Genomic DNA, 19,951 nt, shown 5'->3' with positions numbered 1-19,951 from the left:
GGTGATTGTTCTCCTGGGTACTGGTGTGTCTATGGAGTTGACCGTCCGAACCCTGATGGCAGCAACCAATCACAGCCATTGAACAACAGTTGCTATGACGACCGTCAGCTAGGGTTTGGTGGGCGGTGTCCGGTTGGCCATTACTGTCCCGGAGGTCTTGGTAGCGTCTTCCCGATTCCCTGTGAGAATGGAACATACGCAGACATGGAAGGCTTGGCATCGTGCCATTCTTGTCCCACAGGTGAAACGATGTTCCAAATTTTCCAAACAATGTTACATGTTGTTCCAGTTTTAGTAAAATGATGATCTCTCTGATTTGGCAGGTGAAAATGTGCTTTTAGAAGTATATAAATAACCTTTTTGATGCCAACACTGTTTATGTTTTGATCAGAAATTAATGTAATTAAATTAATCTAATTTTAAAAAAAAAGCTCTTTTCATTTGGCCCTGTAATGTCAATGAATTACTCAGAATCAAGCAAAATGTGTCACATGAAAAATGTTAAATTTTAGGTAAAGCATGGTTTCAAGTTATACCTTTTTTGCCTAATTCTTTTAACTGTGATGTTGTTATTTAAATCACTCTGTCAGTCATTAACAGTTTTGATGTCCTCGCTTGTAACGTGGGCTATTCATTTATAATAATAAGGTATTTGGTTTCCTCAGACATCTGCCTGGTTTCCTTTGATATCTACTTGTTTTCCTTCTGCATTTATTTGGTTTTTCTTCCACCGCTTGGTTTCCTTTGGCTTATGCTAGGTTTCCTCTGGCTTATGCTAGGTTTCCTCCAATATCTGATCAGTTCTGTCTGACTTTTGTGAGGTTTCCTCTAACATATGCCTGGTTTCCTCCTCTTTTCTGCTTTGTTTCCTCTACAAATAATACAAAATGCCATGAACCCAAGAAAATATTTATAATAATATAACCCAAGAAATATGAAATTCCAATGGAATAAGTAGAAAAACAACTTGTTTTCCCCATGTAATGATGACAAATACACATTGTCTCCTTTCTCCACACCCAGGATACTTCTGTCCTGATGGAACAGCCAACTACACGGATAACCCTTGCCCCACCGGATACTACTGCCCAGCTGGCACAGGATCTGGGAACCAGCATCCGTGTGATCCAGGGACGTACAATGATGTCACACACAGATCTGATCCCTCTCACTGTGTTCAGTGCCCAGGTTACCTCCCTTGTTTATGAACTCCTTTTTTTTGTTTGTCAATGTATGCTGAAATGCAAAGCATCTCAAATTTGGAGTCATCATCATCACTTGATAGAACATTTTACATGAATATTTCAAGAAATTTAGTATGTATTTCTCTGTTTGTGTGTAATTTTTTCACAGAGTTAATTAAGCTTACAACATTGGGATTTGAGTGAAACTTGAACAGTGTGAATTATGTGAAGTAAAATGAAGTGAAAATATATATCCCAGAAGATGTTAGCTTCCTAGAAAGGTAGACATGCCAAAATTGAAAAATTAGCATAATGAAAAGAAGACTAGCTTCCTTTCTCACTGACGTTTCAAGGCTTATTGTTTTAAACATAAGACTGGCACAACTTAGTTCTCTCAAGAGTCAGAGGGCAAATTTCTGTTGATGGATCATCTAAAAAGAACTACCTTCTAAAAATAAGTATATTTGATTTTCCCACAGGTGGTCAATATTGCGACAATTACGGCCTCTCCACACCGTCTGGGACTTGTGACGACGGGTACTACTGTAGTGGTGGAGCCACTGTAGCAGCGCCCTCTGGTGTGGGTGGAGATCGCTGCACCACCGGGTACTACTGCCCAGCGGGGTCCTCTGGACCGTTACCGTGCACACCAGGACACTTCTGTGGGACGGACGGACTGAATGAAACATCTGACATGTGTCACCCAGGATACTACTGTGTATCCATGGCAACCGTACCAAACCCTACTGATGGAAATGTGACAGGTAGGCTTCTGATATTTTCATAGGCAGCCATTGACCATACTTTTTTTCCAAAGCAGGGACTCAAAGCTAGACATTTTGGAACTTTATACATTTTGCATGGATGATTGTTGGGTTTTTTGACTCCAAATTAAACCAGGGATGTATATTGATACAGACTTTTCAATTCTGCTGATTTGTTACTCTCTGTTTACTCTGATGTTAACATGTCTTAATTTAGTAATTGATGATTAGAGTGTTGACACAATACATTTTTGGGATAATAACATTCCAAGGCTCTCAAAAGGCCTTGAGATTAGAAGTGCTAGAACAATGTTGCATTACTTTTTGGATGAGCAGACAGTTTTGTTAAATACTCTGTTTCACCAAAAGTTATGTAAAAAAAGTTAAAAGGTATGTAAAAATGCGCTTTATGAAGCACAGAAAGCCCTTGAAATGGTTCTTGTTATACCAACACTTAAACTTTTCAGATAAGATATTGATTAAAACTCTTTGATGTCCCCTTTAAGGTGGATTAATCAGCCAGAATTAAGTAAAATGTGTCACATGAAAAATGCTTAACTTCAGGTGAATTACAGTACCAGGTATTTTAAACCTTCTGTGTGTTTTGTAGGTGACATTTGCCCAATGGGTGCATACTGCCCAGCAGGAAGTGCTGCGCCCTATTTGTGCGGAGCTGGTTCCTTCCTAAACAGCACAGGTAATGACGACATCGCTGACTGTATCAGCTGTCTACCAGGATATTTCTGTGCAGGGGGAGGTAACTCTGCCCCATCGGGGCTGTGCGATGCTGGATATTTCTGCCCGGGTGGTCAAGACGCCTCAAGTCCCCCAGGCTTCAACTGCACCCTGGGGCACTACTGCCCTGTGGGGAGCGCCGCACCCATCCGATGTCCCTCGGGAACGTACCAAGATGAACTAGGGCAGTGGGGATGTAAAGGTTGCCCTCAGGGTTACTACTGTGACAATACAGAGGATCCTGTTGTGTTGTACAATAACTCTGCCTGCCCCACGGGCTTTTACTGCCCACCGAATACCACACGGGCGACAGAATTCCCCTGCCCCCTTGGGACCTTCAACAACATCACCCACAGGACTGTGCTGTCAGACTGTGTTGCCTGCCTCGCTGGTCAGTTCTGCGATCAAACTGGCCTTAACTGGCCGGCCGGAGACTGTCAAGCTGGGTACTACTGCATGTACGGATCGAACAGCCCAACTCCAACACTTGGGCAAAACGCTGACATCTGCCCCGAGGGCTCCTACTGCACCTTAGGTTCAGCTGTGCCTCAGTCATGCCCGCCCGGCGCCTTTAGCCCCACAGCTGGACGTCAGGACCTCAGTCAGTGTGTGAACTGCACTGCTGGATTCTACTGTCCAGACTACAATATGACCACAGCTGGACCTCCATGTCAGGAAGGTAAGTTTTTATTTTGCCAATGGTCAGTGGTTTTATTACCCACAACACTCTGGTTTTCTCCACCCATTATGCTGAGAACCACATTCTAGAGCATGACATTAACACCAGTCAAATAAATAAATTGAGGCACTAAATTTATTGGGTGCTTTGTGAAATTCCTTAAGGCATGTGTCTTTGGAATCAATTGACTCATTGAAGTCAACGTTACCATTTATTAGGTCATCGAGACTTACTGAGCATACATAGAGCTTGTTTTTGATGGGCAAAAAACAAAACGTTCATTCTGAATACCTCAGGGCGACTTCTTCTGTTCAGAAATTTTATCATGTGCATGGACTTTTTGCGGTGAAACTTGAGTGTTTTCCCCAATTCCCAGAAGCATTGATGTTATTGAAATGTTTACTACTCTTGTTTAATGCCTTTCAGGGTACTACTGCCCCTCTGGAGCCGATGTGGCGACTTACCTACTGTGTCCCCAAGGGTTTTACTGCCCCTCAGGTAGTGCTGATCCTCTGCCCTGCCCCAGGGGAACCTTCTCTGACAGCCAGGGACTGAGCACACCATGTACTAACTGTACAGGAGGCTATTACTGTCCTAACACAGGTGAGGAATTTACCTGTATGTCAATCTCATAAAGTAGAATTACAAGAGTGGTGGAGTGATTTTCATTATTAATACCTTTTCTTCTCGTCATCAGGAGCACGTATATTTGCAGGCCATATCTTAGATTCATTTCAGTTCTGGAAAACGTTTGGGCTCCCAAACTGTTATCCACACAAACTAAACAAGCTGTATTAAACGTAACAAGTAAACTAAACAAGAATATGATGGTTTACCATAAAAAGTTAGGGTTAGAGTCTTTCATTTACAGACTTAAAAACGTCTTGGAAGGTATCATTTTAAGTTGCTTTTTTAAAATTCTTTACGCACAGTCAAAATGTCACCATTGAAGTTTAGGATCAGAACCGTTCATTTTTTTAAGATATGACCCTGATTTGAGAATTGATATAACTATCAAACACTTGATCAACCGATGAAATTCCCCAATCTTTCATGTATCACGGCTGCCGTCAGGAGTACATGTCAGTTAACTCTCAATCACTTGATCACCCAGAAAAATTCCTCCTTCTTTCAGGTATGACAGTTGCCACGGATCAGTGCTGGGGAGGTTACTACTGCCCTGAGGGTCTGGACGTTCCTAACCCCGCCCAGTTCCTGTGCCCTCAGGGGGTACACTGTCCTAACGGGTCTGAGATTTACAAGGTACTTGTGATAATTCATTATGATCCATTGCATTGCGTTAAGCAGTCTATGTAGTCATTTATGCAACGAAGTTTAACAGTAATGCCCGAATATTGGTGGGTTTACCTCAATCATTAATTTATTATGATTAGACTTAATACCTTCATTAGGTCAGTTAAAAATGATTAAACATGGCAAACAAACAATCAAATATTTAAATTCATAAATGAAATACATTAATCATGGTGTGGAGAATGTTCTAAATATATATCCGTTGCCAAAGAGAATGCATTATTGGTGTAAGTCTCTTTTGATACTTGAAATGTTATCACTTTATACAAGTTTTCATCCAACACTTGAAAAATCTGAAGAAAGACATTTTTATTTAATGTATGTATGAAACAGTTTGACAAGTTTGTCTCTATTATTTATAGAACATGGATTTGTTATTTTGGTTATTGTATTGCATGATCGTGTTTGTAATTTAAATCTTATTAAAAGCCTTAGACTTTAAGCCTTAAAGTCTTACATGTATCCCAAACCAAAATAATACCAATTTGTAGGTGAAAAAGTTCTCTTTAAACAATCCATTGTCGTTGTACTGATTTCCAGGAATGCCCACCTGGTTACTATGCCAACCACACAGGGGCCTCCAGTTGTGAGCTTTGCCCTAACGGGTTTTACTGCTTACCTGTCCAGCCTGAGAATGCCACCCTTAACGCCCAGCCTTGCCCTGCAGGATACTACTGCCCTCAAGGTAACTAATGTGTCTATTAGGGGGATTGGGTCCAAGTGTTTGGTAGAATATTTCAAATCCTCACCTTCTAAAAGCCCACAATTTACAGTACATCAACAAAATAACTTTAACATTCAACATGATCATACATCAATATAAATAAAATCTGTGAACTTCACAGATGAAGTCCTGCACTGCCAACTGAGCTAAAGAGAAATTCCCACTACAGGTAACTTCAGGGCCTCCGCGGCTCAGTTGGTTAGTGCTCTAGTGCACCGTAATGACCCGTGAGTCTCTCACCAATGCGGTCGCTGTGAGTTCAAGTCCAGCTCATGTTGGCTTTCTCTCCAGCCATACGTGTGAAGGTCTGACAGCAACCTGCGGATGGTTGTAGGTCTTCCCCGGGATGTGCTCCTACCATAATGTTGGCCGCCGTTGTAGAAGTGAAATATTCTTGAGTACGGCATAAAATATCAATCAAATAAATAAATAAAAAAATGTAGCTTGGTCTGGTACAAAGACTTGAGTGCTGCTGAATCGTGTATCATCTGCCTTGTGCCTTGCAGATGTGTATTAATGGCCATTCTGTTGTCATTTCTCAGCATAACAATGATAATAGTTGTCATTTATGAAGATGTGTTATTCATAACTTACATGCATGCGCTATTTTGAGAATCCGAAACACATTGTTTTATTTAACTGAATGACCCTCCTCCTGTAAGGACATCGGTCTATTTCTTATTCTGTGTTCAGGAGTATCAGTTGAACATTATGTCTCGGCCAGTGATATCGTATGTTTGATTTCAGCTGGTCTTTACTTTATGTCTGAGGGTAGTTTACATGTTGTCATGGTTACCATTGATCTCCTCTGTTCACCTGATCACCCTCAAATGAGAAAAATATTTCAGGGCAAAATTCCTAATTAAATTTACATGCTTAACCTAAAAAATGTGCAAAAATTCGTAATAGCTGTGACATTCCCCAATAAGTTGACGTCAAAAGGAAGTAAGAAGAACTGACCAACAAGCACTTGTGCAATCAACTGAATGAACGACAAAATGAATTTTACACCTGCTTGCTGGAGCTAAAAGTGTTTTCTGTATGGACTCCTGTTGGCCCTGAGGTAATCAAAAGCATTGACCCTCAACTAGTTTTCTGCCTCTTATTTTCAGGAACGGGTATTGACTGGCAATCCTGCCCTGCCGGTACTTATAGCAACCAGGAAGGCTTGTACGCCATTGGTCAGTGTGTGTCATGTGACGCGGGGCTGTACTGTAGTGGAGAACATCTCACCCAACCAACAGGAATCTGTTCAGCAGGTAACAGCCTGAGTTCAGCCAATCAGTGTCACTGCTCTGGCTATATCCAATCATTGCTCATTCTATCCAGTCATTGTCTCTGCTCAGTCTATCCAGTCATTGTCTCTGCTCAGTCTATCAAGTCATTGTCTCTGCTCAGTCTGTTCAATCATTGTCTCTGTTCACTCTGTCCAATCAGTGTCTCTGCTCAGTCTGTCCAATCATTGTCTCTGTTCACTCTGTCCAATCAGTGTCTCTGCTCACTCTGTCCAATCAGTATCTCTGCTCAGTCTGTCCAGTCATTGTCTCTGCTCAGCCTGTCCAACCATTGTCTCTGCTCAGTCTGTCCAACCATTGTCTCTAACCAGTCTGCCCAACCATTGTCTCTACCCTGTCTGGCCAATCAATGTCTTTGAGTTTATATCTAATCATTGAGTATGGTGATAATTTATTCTGATTTTTAAACATCTTACATGTTTGCAAGGTGTTTATTCAAGCATATTCTGAATTAATTATTCTGTGTAGATTGATAAAATTACACTTTTGTGAAGCCCTGAAATTGACCAATCCAACCAATGCAATGTAGTTTTGGGTACAAAAATGTGTTTAAATTGCACTGAAAATTGCCCCTTAATGTGCAGGAATGAGGGGAATACATTTTGCGTAACTTTTCCAACAAATCCTGTCGACTTTCTGACCACGTGTTACTTCGACATGGTCATTCCCCCATAATTAATATTACTATAATAATAATATTTTATGACATTTATTTACCTCCAAAAATGCAGTTGTTTGGGCAATATTTGGGGTTGTTTACCATGGTGACAGAAGTTTTCCTCTGCAGTTCAAATACTATACCTTAATTACCCAGGAGCCTTTCACCAATGCGGTCGCCGTGAGTTCAAGCCCAGCTCATGCTGGCTTCCTCTCTGGCCGTATGTGGGAAGGTCTGGCAGCCACGTGTGGATGGTCATGGGTTTCCTCTGGGCTCTGCCCGGTTTCCTCTCACCATATTGCTGGCCGCTGTCATAGAAGTGAAATATTCTTGTGTACGGCGTAAAACACTAATCAAATAAATAAATCAATCAAATACTATATTACTTCATTTTTATTTTTCAGGATATTTCTGCACTTCAGGTGTGGATCGCCCCAACCCTGCCTCTGACAATACAAGCGCCCCCAATTGCACTTGCCCTGAACAATCTTACTTCACCGGGGTAGGAGGAGTGTGCCCCTATGGACACTACTGCCCTGAGGGGTCGGGTATGCCCATCCCTTGTGAGGCCGGAAGCTATGCAGACTCCACCGGTCAAGCAGTCTGTACACAGTGTCCAGCTGGCTACTTCTGCTTAACTAACTCGTCAGAGTTCCTGTCTATGCCATGTCCAGCAGGTAAGCAGGCAGGGGATTGGTTTGATTTGTGGATTACTGTATTTCCTTGTAAAAGTTGGCTTTCCCAGACCTTAAAATCCATGATTATCACGATATATTTATGTATTTAGAATAAATGTTTTTAGATCTAGAAATACGCGGTAACCATATGGTAGGAGTAAAATCTTAAGCACAGTGACGTCACAATGAATATTCAAGAGGAGGAAAGGAGGCTTCTCATTGGACAAACCTAAAACATGCCAGAACTTTTAATGTGTCTCAAATCGGTGGAGTCTGTGAGCAACCTGCGGATGGTCGTGGGTTTCCCCCGAGCTCTGCCTGGTTTCCTCCCACCATATATTTCTGTATATCAAACTTTGGGTGAAATACAATATGGAAAAGTTTGTATTGACAGTTTTGTCTCTTGTGTTTGTGGATTTCTCTGTTGTAATTATGCATTTCTCTGTTGTATTCAGACTGAAGTGAAAGTTTTGATATGTGAAATTCTTGCACACACTTTGTTTTTTTTTTAATGTGGGAAGGTCTGTCAGCAGCCTGTGGATGGTTGTGATTTTCCCCCAGGCTCTGCCAGATTTCCTGCCACCATAATGCTGACTGCTGTCATAACAGTACAATATTCTTGAGTACGGCATAAAACACCAATCCAATGAATAAATAAATAAATAAAATTTGTCATATTGTATTAATACTTTTTTGGCTACCACAAACTGATAATGGACACATTTTCCTGGGGAAAGATCTAACGGCTTTTGTGAAATGTCAGAAGCAGATTGTAGCTGGTAAAACTGAAACATTGCCCTTTTTACATTTAAAAGCAAAAATATCCGAGTTATTTTACTTCAGATAGTAGAAGCAGACTTAAGATGAGATTTGTTGTGATATTGTCATTGGAAAGGATATTGTTTCCCTTCAAAAAGCAGGAGCGGGCGGCAGATAAAGTCACAGTGTAAAGTACTTAAAATTAAAGCGTAGCACATTAGTCATAAAAAAACAAAATTATACAAACTTTGATGCAAGCATTTTTCATTTTCCTTAAAACATTTTAGAAGTCAAATGTAGACAGTATTTTGTAAAATTGAAATTAGGTTCAAAATTATCATTGATAGTTAAAAGAAAAAAAATTGTGTTTTCCCTCAGGTCACTACTGTCCTAATGGTACAGAACTGCCCACCCAGTTTCGCTGCCCACCCGGATCATACAACCCCACAGAGTCTGGGGTGTCTCTGGATGACTGCTTGGCTTGCCCAGGGGGTCAATACTGTGAGGGATATGGAAATCCCCAGCCCACAGGGAACTGCTCAGTTGGATGGTACTGCTCCGGTGGTGCTGACAGCCCTAACACCACCACCCATGGAGGAGAGTGTCAACCTGGTTTCTTCTGTCCTGAAGGTAAGAAAGTAGCTCGAGTTCATGCGAGATACTGTACATATATTTCACTTATGGTTAGCACGTTTTGTTGTAATTCTTTTCGCGTGCTTTTGTATTTTTTCGCCTGTTTGCAAGGTGTTTATTCAAGCATATTCTGAGAAGATTTTTCTTCGTAGACCGATAAAATTATACTTTTGTGAAGTCTGAAAGCAAATCAAAACGGTGGATAAATCTCACTGAAAGTTGCTGTTTCATATGCGAATAGGTTAAGGGATGGGGGCTACTTGAATTTGATTGATCCATCCCACCTTATAGGACTGCTTCACAGTTATTTGACCGGCTCGGATAGCACAGTTGGTAGAGCGTCGGCTTCGGGAGGGGTAGATCCAGGATCAGTCCTGGGTCAAGTCATACCTAAGACTTTAAAAGAGGAAGTTGTAACTTCCTCGCTTGGCGTTCAACATGAAGGGGATAGTGCAACATGTGGTTGACCCGTATCAGTATAATGGCGTGGACGAGGCTGCTTACTTACCTTTGGTAAGTCGTCTCAGTGAAGCGGCACTAGATAAAAGAACGGTGGAAATCTGTCCTGCAACAAGGAGGCACATCACATACCCCATAAGGATTCCTTCATCATATGACTAAAAAATTGTTGAGCATGACGTTAAACCCCAAGCACTCACTTACTCACTTACTCACTCACTTACTCACTCACAGTTATTTGGTTTCCAAGCTGAAAGCTGGGAGCCTATATATTGTTGTTTCTCGGAGTATTCAAATTATTTTCATTTCTCTAGGAAAATTATATTTCACGATTATATGACTTGAGGGATTTTCAAGTTTTGTCTTCTAGGTCACTTAATTTGGCAGCATTTTGGGGTTTCAAACATCTTCTCAAAATTCAGTGGACAGATTCCTCTGAAATTTGATATGCATGTAGAGCAATTTTAGTCCAATAGTGTTTGAAAGGGGAAAATCATTAAAATCCGTTAAAAATTAGACGCTTGCAATTGGGTGAATATTTGATGTCAGATAAAGTTTTGATATTACTTTGATTTACACCTGTGGATTTCAGATCTGACTGTAAATCTTTTGATTTTTGCCTTTGTTTGTAACTTTTTAAGGTATTGTCAAAAAACTAATATTACGGCTTTGAAATTGTGTAATTTCTGTGACTTGTAAATTGAAAACGATGAATGTAATTTTACACCAAATTGGTGTAAGTTGCAAGTTGTAAGCACATTCTGAGGCATCTACACTGAAAGTTACTATTAATATTTTCTTATTAGAATTAGTGTTTAAATGACATTACCCTATTTCAGAATTAAAAATTAAGCCTTTTAATTTAATCAGCTTAAAGGATAACTGGAGAGTGTATGGATCAATGTGACAATGTTAGTTTTCGTTCCATTGTGACGTCATGATGTCACAGAAAGTTTGAATATTCATAACCAATGTGTGGGACATTCTGTTGACCTATTTTCAACAATACTGCGTATGATTTGTCAATTTTGTCAATGTGTTCTTCATTGACAGTTGGGAAAAGTCTGTTACATGCTATTGAACTGTCTAGCCAACTGTCCATGATTTCCCAAAGTGGATGTTTATCTTGATATACCAGCATCGCCATGTAGCAAGCAGAAGCTATAAACATCATTCCTGTAGACTGCTTGGAAACCGCAAAACTGCAAGCAGTCTTCACTAATATGGTGCCATCACATGGGAAAGTTTGTCAGTATCTTACCAAAGGTCAGTGCATGAGTTTTGCAGGGCACTCTGTGTCCTACACCTGTAATAGTGACTGGCATCGTAAAAGTAAAAGTTTCTTGAATATGGGGTTAAGCAACAATCAAATACATAAAAAAATAAATTCGTCCTCGGTGTTTCAGGTTCCTCTGACCCTCAGCCTTGCCCAGGAGGTCAGTTCTGTCAGTTTTCGACACTTGCGGAACCAACAGGGAACTGCTCTGCCGGATACTACTGTAGCGCCCGGTCCAGCTCTGCCACGCCACTAGATGGCAGCACCGGTGACCGATGCCCTGCTGGGTATTTCTGCCCAGAAGGTTCTGCGTACCCAGTCCCTTGTTCTCCCGGGACATATAGCCCAAGCATTGGAAACACGAATGTCGGCGATTGTCTCCCTTGTTCATACGGAGAGTACTGCGGTGACTACAACCTTACGGCCACCTCAGGTGAGATATTGCCATAGTACAACTGCATTACAAACTTTTTGATGCTAAACAGTGTTGTACGCTGTTGTATTTTACTCAGTCATTTATTTGAGACTTTGTTTATATCATAACATTTAATATTCTTGAGTACGGCGTAAAACACCAGTTAAATAAATAAAATAAATAAATATATTAATATTAGTATTAGTAAAGATTTGATTTTATATTGTTTGATACATGAAAGAAATAAACTTAGTCATCATGTGTTGGTTTCACAACGTGTGCTTTGTTGTGATTTTTCGACGAGTTAACACACTTATAAGTTACATGTACAATGTGGCCATAATGTTTTGGCGTCACAAATGTATCATATGCCAGTAAAACTGAAATAAAAAATTACATAAAAATGGGGACAGAATTTAAATAGCATTTTTTTTTTTTTTTCAATGTTTTTTGCTCCTTCTCAGGAAATTGTAGCGCTGGATTCTACTGCCCACAAGGGGAGATAACTCCAGATCCTCATCTGTGTCTTGTCGGCCATTACTGCCCTGAGCACACCTCACAGCCAATCATCTGCCCCAGTGGATTCTACCAGGATCTGATTGGTCAGGACACCTGCAAGACTTGTCCAGACGGCTACTTCTGCGACAACAGCTATGGGGTTGTTGTTGTAAATGACACTGTGAAATGTCCAGAGGGGTTTTATTGTCCTCCAGGTTTGTATCTGTAGCGTACTGTTTTGTGATTTTCTTGACACTCTGACTATTCTTTTGCAAAACAGCTATAAAAATGGAAGAAACTTATCCCGTGTGTATCTTGTGTCTCAAAACTTGAACTTCAATTTTATTTTAATGTGATGCTACATGGATATACCTCAGTCAATTCTTCTGTATTGTATGGATGGTTAAAAGTTAAGTTATCTTTGTGACTTGAATGTCAAAGTTGCTTTTGTTTGTAGAATGAAAATCCCTCCATAATGCTGGCTACTGTTGTATAAGTAAAATATTCTTGAGTACAGCATGAAACATCAGTCAAATAAATAAATAAATAAATAATTTTAGAAAAGAAAAAAATAGCCTGACGTAGATTTGGTGCGTCACATACGGGATTTCCCCCTACTGGGATATATTCATGGCATTTTTCACCATCGGGTTGCGCAGCTGTATCATGATGGAGAGGTGATAATTTGGTGAAATCTTGTGTGAAATTACATGTGATTTACTCTAATTGCAAGAAAATTGGAGAGATTTTTCTCCAGCTAGTTTCTTGACTGTGGTAGAATGAAAGGTTGATAATCTGGTGAAGTACAGGGTTCAGTTTCATGGGAGTTTGTGTAACATCGACAAAATGTCAGTTAATTTTTCACAAGTTTATTGCAGCAGCTAAGATAATTAATTGCTGACAAATTCCAGGAAACCGTAGTTGAATTTGACTGGACATATGTCATAGCAGTTACAGTAACTGTACCCACTTATATGTAACTTCATCATGGTATTTATCCAGGCACCCAGAGAAGTGACCAATGGCCTTGCCCACTGGGGACATTCAGTAACCGCACTGGCCTCAATCAGAGTAGCCACTGCTCTCCCTGCTCTGCCGGAGAATTCTGTGGTCAGACTGCACTTACCTCCCCTTCTGGGCCGTGTCATGCGGGATACTTCTGTAAACAGTACGCCGAGTCAGCCACACCCAGTCAGGCACCAGATGCTGATGTCTGTCCACAAGGTAAGAGTTATTTTCCTTTTATTCTGACCTCTTCAGAAATGAGGGGAAAAAATTGTTTTTTTTTAACTGTGAAAATTGTTTACTTGCGTCTTACTGTGAAAATAATTTCTGTTGCCCAAACATTTTGTCATGTTTTCAGTAAGATTTTGATCACTAAGATTTCTGATTGAGAATAAGTTTTGATCACAGAAGTTCCTTTAATGATCCCCTCATTATTTTGCTGAATAAGTGGCGAAAAAAGAAACCTTAGATTGAGTTGACTATATACAGTACACAATCAGTACATAAACAACAGAAAATGTGTTTTTCTGCAATTTGGACCATTTGTGTATATCCAATCAATCTTCCATTCATGGTAATGCAAACTTTACATTTGTGTACAAATATTTTTAAGGTTTTCACTGTGAGGAGGGTACTGCCAGCCCTGTCGCCTGCTCTCCCGGAAGTTACGGGTCGAGTACAGGGCTGAGGAACCAATCAGAATGCTCTCTGTGTGTAGGAGGGGCCTATTGTGAATCTCAGGGACTGACAGCTCCAGAAGGTAACATGATAGTATAATACTCTTTAGGGTGAAACCTTCAAGTTTTGAGATCATTGTGGCGCCCTTTTGTGTCACGACATTGTTATGCAGACACTTCAAAATTATTCGCAAAAAAATGACATTTATTTATTGAATTACTTATTAAATAATACTAAACAATTTTTCAATGACTGTAGATAATGTAGAACATTGTACCTGTTTTCCTCACAACACAATGCTGGCCGCTGTCATATAAGTGAAATATTCTTGAGTGCGGCGTAAAACTCCAATCAAATAAATAAATAAAAAAAAACAACATTGTATATACCTACCCATGTTAAAATGCACCAATTAGCCCTCAGGTATCGTAAAGGAATGCAACGTCAAATCGTGAAGTAATACATTTTACATCATAATTGCAACTTGCTTGTTGGAGGAAAAGGGGAATTGAACCCCAGTGGTTAGCGTGCTAGCTCAGCACAGTAACCCAGGGGCCTCTCACCACTGCTAGCTCAGCACAACAACCCAGGGGCCTCTCACCACTGCTAGCTCAGCACAGTGACCCAGGGGCCTCTCACCACTGCTAGCTCAGCACAATGACCCAGGGGCCTCTCACCACTGCTAGCTCAGCACAATGACCCAGGGGCCTCTCACCACTGCTAGCTTAGCACAATGACCCAGGGGCCTCTCACCCCTGCTAGCTCAGCACAATGACCCAGGGGCCTCTCACCACTGCTAGCTCAGCACAGTTACCCAGGGGCCTCTCACCACTGCTAGCTCAGCACAATGACCCAGGGGCCTCTCACCAACGCATGAAGTCCAGATCATGGTGGCTTCCTCTCTGGTCGTACGTGGGAAGGTTGGCCAGCAATTATGCCTTAAGGTCAAATGACATATGCTCATGGGAACCTAATAGCACAGTGGAGCTCTAACATGGGAAGTAAATTGTGCACCTCATAACACCGCCATGCTCATAACATGGCCATGCTCATAAAACAGCCATGCTCATAAAACAGCCATGCTCATAAAACAGCCATGCTTATAAAACAGGCATGCTCATAACACAGCCATGCTCAAAAAACAGCCATGCTCATAACACAGCCATGCTCATAACACAGCCATGCTCATTACACAGCCATGCTCATAAAACAGCCATGCTCATAACACAGCCATGCTCATAAAACAGCCATGCTTATAAAACAGCCATGCCCTCAACCATGTCAGCACTAATGATATTTGTGGTGACTTGTGGTGCTATTGAAATCAACGGTATTATCATTCCTGTGCGCGGAGGGCACTACTGTTTTAAAGAGTTTAAAGATTTGTTTCCCTTTTTAGAATGCCAGGGAACCGCATTTTGTCTAAACTGCTATTTGCATCAGGTCAGTGGCAGTCTTAGTGCATATTTTGATGCTGTTATGTTCCTTGCCCCTGTGCATAATTTTCACCCTGTTATAACAAGTGGTTGTTGAACCACTGTGTAATTGAATTATATGAATATTAATCCAATGATATAACATAATTGGATATATTATCTATTCCTCAGGTTTATGCTATGCTGGGTATTATTGTGAGATGGGCGCAGATTCCCGGCGTGAAGCTATCTGTCCCCCTGGGCACTTTTGCCCCGAGGGCACGGCAGTGCCAGAGAGATGCCCGGAGGTAAAGTTTAATTTGTTACTTAATTCACCAAACCTTTATCCCAACCCATAGGTCCAAAAGAAATCAAAAAATTTAAAACAATAGAGCTGAGGCCATATTTTCAAAAGTAAATGTGCAAAAATCAAATTTTTCACAGTTTCACACTATTTGTAGCATTTAATTCTTGGAAAACGAAAAGGCAAGGATTCTGGAAAAATACTTTCACATTTTTCAGTGCTCTATCTTTTGGTAATGCTCCATCCTGTCTGTCTTACAGCAGTAGATGATGTGTTCCAGGTCTAGTTGGACCCATTTTGTAGCCCATCCACCATTCATTTGGACCTGTTTTGTAGCCCATCCACCATTCATTTGGACCTGTTTTGTAGCCCATCCACCATTACTTTCAACATCCACCAAAGTTTCAGCATTGTTTGCCTTCACTATCATTTGACTAAAATTATTCAACTCTTTTTACCTTTTGTCACCTTTGCTGGCTCAGATGTTTATAGTGCTGGCAACTTTAAGGCCCTTTTACCTGTGTGGGCTGTAAGCTGAAGGTATGCCAGATACATGTACAAAGGCACTCTGGTTTCCTCAAGGCATTCTGGTTTCCTCAAGGCATTCTGGTTTCTTCCTGGCTCTCTGGTTTCCTGAATGCACTTTGGTTTCCTCCATTCATGAAAGTGACCATCATCACATAAGTGAAAAGCTCTTTAGTGCATCATTCAAAACCAATCAAACAAATAAAATTCAGAAGAAAGAAAAATTATTTTGAATTAAATTTTACCGGTTTGTTCCATCTTCTTCTCACACCAGGGTACCTTTAACCCCTACCATGGCCTTAATAGCTCCACGGAATGTACGGACTGCACCCCAGGGCATTTCTGCGGAGAAGAAGGCCTTAACACCACATCTGGCCTCTGCTCACCTGGCTACTACTGCCCAATGGGTCAGAACAATTCGCAGCCTGTGGATTACCCTTGTCCCCACGGGCATTTCTGCCCAGTAGGGTCAGTTGAACCCACACCGTGTGGTAATGGGACTTATGTGAATCACACCTTGGCATCGGAATGCTACATCTGTCCGGAGGGATGGTAAGTCTTCTGCTAACGAGGTTTGTTTACCTGTAACAGAAATGAACTTCAGGTAAATCCACAAATGTGTCATTGTTAAGGGTAAATATTCAGTTGTGTTATACCATAAAATGAGAACTTCACTACACCAAGTCAGGCTAGTCAGCTTTTAGAAGAAAAGACAACACATGCTGGGTTCTCTCCGGGCATATGTGGGAAGGTCTGCCAACAACCTGCAGAAAGCCATGGATCACTTCCCTCCCACCCCCCCCCCCAAAAGCATCCCATAGCTACTGTAACATGGCACATCCCATAGTTATTGTAACATGGTGCATCCCATAGCTATTGTAACATGGCACATCCCATAGTTATTGTAACATGGTGTGCATCCCATAGCTATTGTAACATGGCACATCCCATAGTTATTGTAACATGGCGCATCCCATAGCTCTTGTAACATGGCGCATCCCATAGTTATTGTAACATGGCACATCGCATAGTTATTGTAACATGGTGCATCCCATAGTTATTGTAACATGGTGCATCCCATAGCTATTGTAGCATGGCACATCCCATAGTTATTGTAGCATGGTGCATCCCATAGTTATTGTAACATGGTGCATTCCATAGTTATTGTAACATGATGCATTGCATAGTTATTGTAACATGGCACATCCCATAGTTATTGTAACATGGCACATCCCATAGTTATTGTAACATGGTGCATCCCATAGTTCTTGTAACATGGCACTTCCCATAGTTATTGTAAAATGGCACATCCCATAGCTATTGTAACACGGCACATCCCATAGTTATTGTAAAATGGCACATCCCATAGCTATTGTAACAGGGCACATCCCATAGCTATTGTAACATGGCGCATTCCATAGCTATTGTAACATGGTGCATCCCGTAGTTATTGTAACATGGCACATCCCATGGTTATTGCAACATGGCGCATCCCATAGCTACTGTAACATGGCGCATCCAATTGTTACTGTAACATGACGCATTGCATAGTTATTGTAACATGGCACATCCCGTAGTTATTGTAACATGGCGCATCCCATAGCTATTGTAACATGGTGCATCCCATAGCTATTGTAACATGGCGCATCCCATAGTTATTGCAACATGGCTCATCCCATAGCTCTTGTAACATGGCGCATCTCATACTTATTGTAACATGACGCATTGCATAGTTATTGTAACATGGCACATCCCGTAGTTATTGTAACATGGCACATCCCATAGCTGTTGTAACATGGCACATCCCATAGCTGTTGTAAAATGGCACATCCCATAGCTACTGTAACATGGCACATCCCATAGCTATTGTAACATGGCACATCCCATAGTTATTGTTAAATGGCACATCCCATAGCTATTGTTACATGGCACATCCCATAGCTATTGTAACACGGCGCATCCCATGTCTTTCTACATTCATTTTTAATCTGGAATTCTTACCAAGTTACCAAGCCAACCAGAAAAATGGCTTCGGCCTCTTTCCACCTCTTCCTAAATAACTCTGGTTATTGTCATTTCTAAATAACTTTAATTCTGAATCAAACAGGTACTGTCTGGATGGGGATCTAATTGCCCCTTGCCCCATGGGGTACTTTTGCCCCGCCCAGACTGGTGTGAACTGGCAACCTTGCCCGATGGGCACATACAACAATGACACCGGCCTGTGGGAGGAGTCACAGTGTAAGCCATGTCCAGGAGGAGACTACTGCGATCTGTATGCCGGTGTTGTTCCATCAGGGCAGTGCGAGGCTGGGTACTACTGCGAGTACGGGATGGATAGATCTCGTCCCACAGGCGGGAATTTGACGCAGGTCAATGGCACTTGCTTGCTTGATGGTAAGACCATCAAGCCATCTACAAGCCTGGAAATAAGCAGCAGAAGGAAAATTTCCTGCAATAAATTTGGGATCCAACTGTTTGGAACAATACAAAACTGTCCTGTAATTTAAAATAACATTTTAACTTTCATAATAATGTGAAAGTTAATCTTTAATATTTGCCATTATGTCTTGGACCAACTTAAAAATTATTTCCAGACTCCATCTATAACAATAGCTCTGAAATATAATGATGTCATCAATTGTGTATTGCGTTGTATTGCTGGGAAAAGCTAGGTTGATGTCTCATCGCCATGGTATCCGGCATCAGCTCTCCAACTGCCTATTGGAGAACATATCCACCTCTGAAAAGGCAAAGAAGCTGCTTGAATCAGAGAGTTGATCATATAATGATGTTGTGTTTTATCTCTTCTTGCAGGTGGACAGACAGGTGTGGGTGGGCTATGTTTTGAGGGACACTACTGCCCCGAGGGCACCACATACCCCATCCCCTGTGAGGCAGGGTCCTTCAGTAATGCCACAGGCCTGGCTGTCTGTTACCAGTGCCCTGCGGGTTACTTCTGCCTGGAAGGTGGGTCAGAGTTTTTCAGTCCAAAAATCGGACTTTCTTTTTCCAATTTTTTTTTATGTAAGAACATAGACAAAAAAAAAAAATAAGAAAATAATTCTTCTTTGATTTTTGTATGTGATATTTTCAACTTAGCGCTATGTCAATCATGTTCAGGCTGACAAACCTTTTTGGTAATGACTGCCTTATGAATATGTATTACTCAGATGTATACTCCTTCCCTGTACAGGTGCTGCCACCTATGAAGACACACCTTGCCCTAGTGGCCACTATTGTCCCCCAGGGACAGCTGTTGCTGTGAGCAACCCGTGTCCTGTCGGCACCTACTATAACCTGACGTTGGCGAGGACGGTTGAGGATTGTCTCCCTTGTCCGGGTGGAGAATACTGCGAGACAACGGGGCTAACCTACCCCACAGGAAAGTGCTCACCAGGTACTGTAAGAGTAAGGTGTATTATTATATGTGATTGGCGTTCTGCACAAGACATTTTCCTCACTTAGATTGAAGTACCTGGAGAAAACCATCGACCTTTGTACCTGGAGTACACCACCGACCTTTGTACCTGGAGTAAACCACCGACCTTTGTACCGGGAATAAACCACCGACCTTTGTACCAGGAGTAAACCACCGACCTTTGTACCTGGAGAAAACCACCAACCTTCGTATCTGGAGTACACCACTGACCTTTGTACTGGAGTAAACCACCGACCTTCGTACCTGGAGAAAACCACTGACCTTCATACCTGGAGTAAACCACCGACCTTTGTACCTGGAGTGCACCACTGACCTTTGTACCTGGAGTAAACCACCGACCTTTATACCTGGAGCAAACCACTGACCTTCGTACCTGGAGTAAACATCCGACCTTTGTACCAGGAGTAAATCACCAACCTAATAAGATCGTCTGATTTTAAAACTGAAAAAAAAATGCAGACAAAAAGTATTGGTTTTGCCCTACAAAAGTGCTTTTTCAGAAGGAAATAATG

The 19,951-nt window shown here is 41.4% G+C and overlaps 1 protein-coding gene across 1 annotated transcript in view; it reads left to right on the top strand.

Annotated features, from left to right (window-relative positions):
- Positions 1–19,951, top strand: part of LOC135464380 (uncharacterized) — a 173,902-nt gene that overhangs the window by 59,954 nt on the left and 93,997 nt on the right. The window contains 19 exon segments of the mRNA XM_064741806.1: positions 2–241; positions 1,024–1,188; positions 1,664–1,948; positions 2,559–3,362; positions 3,789–3,965; positions 4,498–4,625; positions 5,217–5,361; positions 6,513–6,659; positions 7,758–8,030; positions 9,168–9,419; positions 11,288–11,590; positions 12,037–12,285; positions 13,073–13,294; positions 13,689–13,835; positions 15,361–15,476; positions 16,272–16,549; positions 18,105–18,394; positions 18,815–18,967; positions 19,194–19,397. Of these exon segments, the coding sequence (XP_064597876.1) occupies positions 2–241; positions 1,024–1,188; positions 1,664–1,948; positions 2,559–3,362; positions 3,789–3,965; positions 4,498–4,625; positions 5,217–5,361; positions 6,513–6,659; positions 7,758–8,030; positions 9,168–9,419; positions 11,288–11,590; positions 12,037–12,285; positions 13,073–13,294; positions 13,689–13,835; positions 15,361–15,476; positions 16,272–16,549; positions 18,105–18,394; positions 18,815–18,967; positions 19,194–19,397 (4,578 nt within the window).

This window comes from Liolophura sinensis, chromosome 4 (assembly GCF_032854445.1).
Source record: "Liolophura sinensis isolate JHLJ2023 chromosome 4, CUHK_Ljap_v2, whole genome shotgun sequence".
Taxonomy (NCBI): domain Eukaryota; kingdom Metazoa; phylum Mollusca; class Polyplacophora; order Chitonida; family Chitonidae; genus Liolophura; species Liolophura sinensis.
The sequence above is the reverse complement of the archived record's forward strand: the minus strand, read 5'-3'. Positions and strand labels throughout refer to the sequence as shown.